Source organism: Otolemur garnettii, unplaced genomic scaffold (assembly GCF_000181295.1).
Source record: "Otolemur garnettii isolate 467f Iridium unplaced genomic scaffold, OtoGar3 scaffold00208, whole genome shotgun sequence".
Taxonomy (NCBI): domain Eukaryota; kingdom Metazoa; phylum Chordata; class Mammalia; order Primates; family Galagidae; genus Otolemur; species Otolemur garnettii.
This window is the reverse complement of record NW_003852603.1, coordinates 2,195,660-2,203,355: the sequence shown is the minus strand read 5'-3', so window position 1 is coordinate 2,203,355 and position 7,696 is coordinate 2,195,660. Positions and strand designations below refer to the sequence as shown.

At 40.3% G+C, this 7,696-nt stretch overlaps 1 protein-coding gene across 2 annotated transcripts in view; it reads left to right on the top strand.

The window, feature by feature from the left end:
• SNX5 (sorting nexin 5) overlaps nucleotides 1–7,696 on the top strand; it is a 30,158-nt gene that overhangs the window by 17,314 nt on the left and 5,148 nt on the right. For both annotated transcript variants that reach the window (XM_023507801.1, XM_023507802.1), the window contains 7 exons: nucleotides 973–1,096; nucleotides 1,969–2,064; nucleotides 3,873–3,978; nucleotides 4,064–4,139; nucleotides 5,278–5,317; nucleotides 5,405–5,491; nucleotides 7,270–7,429. In XM_023507801.1, coding sequence (XP_023363569.1) covers nucleotides 973–1,096; nucleotides 1,969–2,064; nucleotides 3,873–3,978; nucleotides 4,064–4,139; nucleotides 5,278–5,317; nucleotides 5,405–5,491; nucleotides 7,270–7,429 — 689 coding nt within the window. The remainder of the gene's footprint in view (nucleotides 1–972; nucleotides 1,097–1,968; nucleotides 2,065–3,872; nucleotides 3,979–4,063; nucleotides 4,140–5,277; nucleotides 5,318–5,404; nucleotides 5,492–7,269; nucleotides 7,430–7,696) is intronic.

Genomic DNA, 7,696 nt, shown 5'->3' with positions numbered 1-7,696 from the left:
TCATTGTTGTTTGGCGGGTCCGGGCTGGGGATTCGAACCCGCCACCTTAGGTGTACATGGCTGGCACCTTAGCCGGTTGAGCTATCGGCGCCGAGCCCAAAATAGATTCTTGAAAAAGTTTCTTGTTAAACCGTCTTTGAAGGGTGGGCGCAGTGGCTCATGCCTATAATCCTAGCACCCTGGGGAGGCCAAGGTGGGTGGTTCACTTCAGCTCATGAGTTGGAGACCAACTGAGGAAGAGTGAGACCCCCATCTCTACTAAAAATGAAAAACTGAGGCAAGAAGATCACTTGAGCCCAAGAGTTTGAGGTTGCTGTGAGCTATGAAGCCATAGCACTCTATCGAGGGTGACAAAGTGACACTGTGTCTCAAAAAAAAAAAAAAAGCTTTGGACTTTAGTACTTTATTATTATCTTAACTCAAAAGCACTCACCCCTGCCCTCTTCCACTCTCAGCGGCCCTGCCCCGCCCCAAGTTTGTGTTATGTTATCTAAGTCATTGTTCACATCTCCAGCTCTGGGGGTGTAGCACTAAACACAGCACACTTAAGTTTCTACACTTGGGAAGCTTCAAGTATTCTTTAATGTCTAGAATGAGAAAGCTGCTTTGTAATTCTGAGCCTTACCAAACTCATCTTGTGTACCTGGCAGCAAAATTAAAGGGTTTTCCCGGTTTTATAGAAAAGAAAATGTTTTGTGGCTGCTATAAGCAGTTATTGTATGTGGTTTTAGGGGCTCTCAAACTTGATCCATCAAATCTAGTTATAACATCACTTTTCCTCCATTGATTTATTCCACAGATTCCCAAATGACAACTCATTACTTCATTACGCAACTGGACACCAGGTTATATACCAAATAAAATAGTGTTTTGGTCCAGTTGTGTATTTCATGTAGTGGCATGAGCAGAACCGTGGGGTTAGCGAGAGTGGTGCTGGGCCTGCCAACTGAACCCCCTGTGTGTCTCTTTCAGTGAGTATCTTGCTGTCTTTAAGAAGACTGTGTCTTCCCATGAAGTCTTTCTTCAGCGGCTTTCTTCTCACCCTGTTCTCAGTAAAGACCGAAACTTTCACGTTTTCCTAGAATATGATCAGGATGTAAGACATTTTAATTCTGTTTTCATGATCAAGTTAAAATGTTTAAGACTCTAATAATGTATTTTATTTTCTGAAAAAACTTATGGATTTCCTGTACAATGGAACCTCTTTAGATGCTGCTTGGGATCCCTCCCACCAGAAGATGCATTGTGTGTCTTTTTGTTAAACTCTGCAAAAGAAAATTTGGCCTTTCTTCAACTTCCAAAGATTAGTTTTCTCCCGCAGTTCTGTTTGGGATTGTTAGAATGAACTTAAATTAAATCAATGTTTTTTAAGAGAGAGATGGGGTGTTGCTCTCTTGGGCTGGAGTGCAGGGGTATAATCGGCTCGCTGCAGCCTTGAAATCCTGAACTCAAGAAATACTCCTAAGTAGCTGGGACTACTGAGGTGTGCCATTCACCTAGCTAATTTTTAAAGATGTATAGAGACAGTCTTGCTGTGTTGAACTCCTGGCTTTAAGTGATCTTCCTGCCTCAGTCTTCTAGTTGATAAGATCAGTGAGCTACCACACCCAGCTGTTTTCTTCTTGGCTGCTCATTTTACAGAAAGGAGACTTGTAGTTTTTTTATGTATCATTTTTCTTACTATTTAATATGTGTGAGAAAAGCTCCAACTTAGAAATTTCTTCAGTTTTTTTCTAGCTGGTGAGGCGTAACAAATAGCATGGATAGAACAGTAATTTGACTAAGGATTTAAAATTACACCAGGACATCATGCCTAGATCGTTTTTTCTTTCAAAACATCTAAGTTAGGCTTTTAGGCTGACCTGTTTCAGTAGGTTTAGCAAGTTGTTATCTTTAAGAGAACCAAGACAAAGATTATAGTATGTTCTTTTGGACTTTTTCCCCTTTTTTGGACTTTTCTTTCTTTAGCTAAGTGTTAGACGGAAAAATCCCAAAGAGGTGTTTGGCGGCTTTTTCAAAAGTGTTGTGAAGAGTGCTGATGAAGTCCTGTTTTCTGGAGTTAAGGTAAGTAGCTTTTAATTCTTGACTTAGGGGAATAAGTGACCTTTTATTTCATTGGAAGAGATCTGTAAGTTTTTTTTCAAGTTTTGGTTGGAGGAGGAGGATTGGTGTGCTCCCACCTGATGGGCACAATCTACAGTATATGGAACGCCTCCTGAGTACAGGTCACAACTGTAACAGACTTGACCTAACAAATGCAGATACTATAGCCTAATCATTGGAACCCGCATGTTAATTTGAAATTTTGTTTTTTTAGTTTTGATTCTTTTCATTTACTTAGTTTTCACAAAGCACCTTTTTCTCATTCCAGAGAGATGGCATGAACCTTTCCACAATTGAATCTTCATTTTCTGTAAGGAAAAGTTTTAATTTTAAAAACACAGTGAGCTATAAGTTTGTTTTCATGCCATTCTCCAGAACTGTGTCCTGCCTGCCGTGGTGGCCCAGGCACAGATGGCAAGTGACCACTTGGCAAGTAGTTGAGCTGGCACAGTTAAGGAGGTGAAGTTGTATTTTATTTACATACTAGATATTAAGGACCTAATTACAAGGAAAATAATACTAATGTAGACATTCTTATGTATTGTGGTTATATTTTATATACACTATGTTAAATATTAAAATGAATTTCACTTGTTTATTTTCACCTCATTGTAAAGCTACTAGCAAGTTTTCAGTGGTACCTGTGGTTCATTCATTCTTTTGATTATTGCTGTTGTAGAGTATAAAAACTAATACACAAGTCTCATTGCCCTCATAGGTATGATTTATTTCTTCACTCCTCAAGCTCTTTTCCGTTTTAACTGAGTTAGCTTTATAGTTAGTACATGTACCTGGTATCTTGCTTTCCCAGTCCAGGGCTCGAGTAGAATTCGAGTGCTACGTAGAGGGCACTATCAGAAATTTGGAAACTCTTGGGCTATCCTTGGCTCAGTATAAAAAGTCTGGGACTGTCCTTTATCTTTGCATTATGGGATGTTTGGCCCCCCTGGCCAGTGCCTACCAGATGCCAATATTGCCTCCCTGTTTGAAACGAAACAAATTGGGAGAAAAAACACCCACGTACAATGTAGTGTCCCACTTAGAACCATTGCATTAGTGGTAGAATTGCTGAGTCTTAGGATAGCAGGGTTTTATTGGCCATTGTCAAATTGTTCCTTAAAATGGTTCTCTATTGATGTTTCCTGCCAGACCTGGTTTTTGTTTTTTGTTTGTTTGTTTGTTTGTATTTTAATTGAGACTCTCATTTTTGAGTCTCAGAGTCTCATTTTTGTCACCCTCGGTAGAGTGCCATGCCGTCATGGCTCACAGCAACAACCTCAAACTCCTAGGCTCAAGCAGTTCTCTTGCCTCAGCCTCTCTAGTAGCTGGGACTAAAGGTGCCTGCCACAAAGCCTGGCCATGGTTATGAAATAGTAACTTAGAAATTTGCATAACTTTTTATTGGTGACCTTATCTGCCGTGATGTTTTGTCAGTTTTTTGAGACAGTCTCCTTTTGTTGCCCTCAGAAAAGTGCAGTGGCATCACAGGTCACAGCAGCCACAAACTCTTGGGCTGAAGTGATTGTCTTGCCTCAGCATTCTGAGTAGCTAGGACTACAGGCTCCTGGCTAGTTTTAAAGACAAGGTCTCACTCTACCTCAGGTTGGTCTTGACCTCCTGAGCTCAAGCAGTCCACCTACCTCACCTTCCCAGAGTGCTAGGATTACAGACACGAGCCACCATACCCGGCCTCATGGTTTTTCTTAATACAAAATACATATTCACATTCTTAAAATGTCTAGTTCATGAATTTCTTTTTTCCCTTTTAGGAGGTGGATGACTTCTTTGAGCAAGAGAAAAACTTTCTTATTAATTATTATAATAGGATTAAAGATTCCTGTGTAAAAGCTGACAAAATGACCAGATCACACAAAAGTAAGTACCCTTCATTCACTAGCCACTTAAAGCCTTGCTGATGAGCCTGGCTTTGTTCTCTGAAAGGGCTGCTCTGTGTCTGCAGATGTTGCTGATGACTACATCCACACTGCAGCCTGCTTGCACAGCCTGGCTTTAGAAGAGCCCTTGGTCATCAAAAAGTAAGTTTGTGTTGGAAAAGCCATTTGCCATTACCTAACTACAAACTGCTGAGCGGTATATTTAAAAAGAAAAATGAGTAATGGCACATAGTTTGAGTTCTCCTTTGGAGTTACAAGCTTATTAAGGAAAGTCTAAGACAATCATAGAGGACTTAAAAGAACTCTTGTGTAGATGGACGAATTTGGTAGCTGTTATCAAAGCCTTTATTTCTGTCATATGTAAATGTTTTAAATTTTGGGCTTGTCCCTGAAAGACATCCACTTTCTATCTTCTGTCACTGTATGTTTGGCATTTTGGCTGATAATGCCCTGAACTTTATTGGTTCGATTGTGGTGGTCCTGAGAATACTACTGTGGTGACCACGTCTGATCTCATGGTTATTTTTATATATGTTTTTTTACATTCTCCCTGCAGAGCATTTCCAGTTAAGTATTCTGCTTAATAACGAGGCTTGAAGTAACAGATGGGATTTACTTCTGCTTTGAAATTCAAAGCCAGGCTTATGGCAGAACTGAGACAAATAAAGTAATAGCATGTTTTGTTGCTATGATGGCCACAGGCGTAGCTCATTAGGATCTGACCTTAGTTAACACAGCTTTGAGATCTGATAAGAATTATCCTGGTCAGGTTCGGTGCCCATTGCTCAGTGCTTAGGGCACCAGCCACATATACCAGGGTTGGTGGGGCCGAACCCAGCCCAGACCCTCTAAACAACAATGACAACTATAACAAAAAATAGCTGGGCATTGTGGCGAGCGCATGTAGTTCCAGCTACTTGAAAGGTTGAGGCAGGAGAATTGCTTAAGCCCAGGAGTTTGACGTTACGTCAGTTGTGATGCCATAGCACTCAACCAAGGATGACAATACTCTGTGTCTTAAAAAAGAAAAAAAAAATTATCCTGGTCACATGGCAGGATAACAGAAAGGTCACCAAGAGGTGCCACAGAGTGTGGCACTGTAACTGTGCAGTTTGTAGCTGTTCTCTATTACTCTGGGCCAGTGGGAATGAAAGCTCTACTTTATATTAAAATGCCAAAGGCTAGGGCTCCTGAATTAGTTTATTCCCATCTTAAGAGTATTGATGAGTTTATACTTCATAGCTTGAGACCTTAAACCAAATTATGTGTATATTTTCAGGTACCTATTGAAGGTTGCTGAGCTATTTGAAAAACTTAGGGTAAGGATTTTTGTGTTAGCATTTATGATACATACTTCATACTCTGTAGATTTCTGCCTTGATGGTGACCTTTACTTTTTTAAATAGAAAGTAGAGGGTCGAGTCTCATCAGATGAAGATTTAAAGCTGACAGAGCTTCTCCGATACTACATGCTCAACATAGAGGCTGCTAAGGTAAGACAAGGTGTTTCATTCAGTGCGTTGAAGACCTCCTTGCCATGACCCAAGAGTTTATGTCAAAAGACTGTTCTCTTTGTTTAAAGGGGAAGTTACTCTATTCTCAGGAGGAAAATAGGAATTTATCAGGTGTCTTTGTGTGGATGGTAGGCCTTAAAGGTTATACATGCATATTGCTGGTAGTGCTATAGGGGTTGGGGATTATAGGCTACTGGGTATTTGTGAGTTTTTATTGACTGGCAGCTATTTCTGTAGCCTTTGAGCCATAGTTAAGAAAAACTAAGACTAAGTGAAAAACAGGGTACTGTTGGAGAATTAAAAGTGCTTTTTTTGTTTTTTTGGAACAGAGTCTCACTGTGTCACCCTGGGTAAAGTGCTTTGGCTTCATAGCTCACAGCAACCTCAAACTCTTGAGTTCAAGGGGTCTCTTGCCTCAGCCTCCCAAATAGCTGAGACTACAGGCACCCGCCACAACACCTGGCCAGTCTTTTCAATTTTTAGTAGAGACAGGGGTCTTCCTCTTATTTCTCGCTGACCTCAGCCTCCCAGAGTGTTAGGATTACAGGTGTGAGCCTCCGCACACAAATGCATTCATAATTGTCTGCATTGCAGAGCTGGAGGGTTTAAATCCAGCCCAGGTCTCCAAAACAATGATGACTGCAACCAAAAAATAGCCAGAATTTTTAATTATCCTCCCAGTGGAGGCAGGAGAATCGCTTGAGTCCAGGAGTTGGAGGTTGCTGTGAGCTGTGATGCCACGGCATTCTACCCATGGCGACAGCTTGAGGCTCTGTCTCAAAAAAAAAAAGGAAAGTAAAAGTACATTTTTCCTCAGTATAATTTTATTTTTAGTTATGTTGCCTTTTGGTATGTTTTCTCAGTACTGTATTTGGATTTTTTATGCATTTTAGGCTTTTGTAGTTTGTTTCCTCCCATAAAATTAAGAGTTCACTTTTAAATTTTTTTAATATATACAAAAGATAGAATGTAGCATGTCTGTAAAAGGACCATACATAGAGAAAATGGGAAATTCTAGCTAAATGTACCTTAATATACAGAATGTTCTCTACGTGTTCGCCACCTCTTTGTAAAATTTTGTGCTGAATATTTTGTAAATAAAGGTAACATTTAGCTGTGATTTCCCATTTTCCCTGTACTGGGTGACTTTTGAGACATCCTATAGTTTTACCTGACTTTAATTATTTTTAAAAACTGCATAATCTGGGCATCATAATGCCATTTTTAGGTACTGTAGTATGTTCTCCTTAGCTATGTTTTGTGAAGAATCTTTAGTTCAGGTAAGATAGATCCCCAGGGTAGATTACCAGAAGCTGGATTTGCAGGGTTAGGGTTACATGTTTCTTACTGTCTCATTGTCCAGTTATGTTTTAGCAGCATCCCACTTGACTGCACCAGCAGTAACTCTTGTGTTTTGATATACAGTGCTTAGTTTCTTTAAATTAACCTGCTGAATCAACTGAGAAAAAATTTTTCTGTTTTCACTCTCTTGGTTTTCTCCCCATCTAAATGAAAAATTGCAAAAGCTGTCAACGATAGCTATCGGAGTTCCCCATTCCTGCTGAAACTGGAGGTTAAATAATGATGATGGGGAAGGGAGACACAGGGGTCACTTAGGTTCTAGGCTGTCCGCAACAGTCCAGGCAGTATATTGATGTGTATATTCACAGTGAATGGATTATTTTTTTATACCGGTTTGGATATTTGATACTCCTTTCGATTTTTTTTAATGTTGTGCCTGTTAATTTCCTTTTTAGGATCTCTTATATAGACGCACCAAAGCCCTCATTGACTATGAGAACTCAAACAAAGCTCTGGATAAGGCACGGTTAAAAAGCAGAGATGTCAAGGTGGCTGAGGCACACCAGCAAGAGTGCTACCAGAAATTTGAACAACTTTCTGAATCTGCAAAAGAAGGTCAAGCACGGGAACATTCTTTTCTTTGGGAATAATTTCAAGCTTACAGAGGAAAAGTTGCTCAAGTAATGCAAAAGACACCCCTGTTCTGCACCCAGAATCACCCAGCACCAGCACCTCACTCCATTGCTGTGTCACCATCACAGCTCCTTAGTGCTCATGAGCACGCCAGGTTTTTTTTTTTTTGAGACAGAGCCTCAAGCTATCCCCCTGGGTAGAGTGCCATGGCCTCACAGCTCACAGCAACCTCCAACTCCTGGGCTCAAG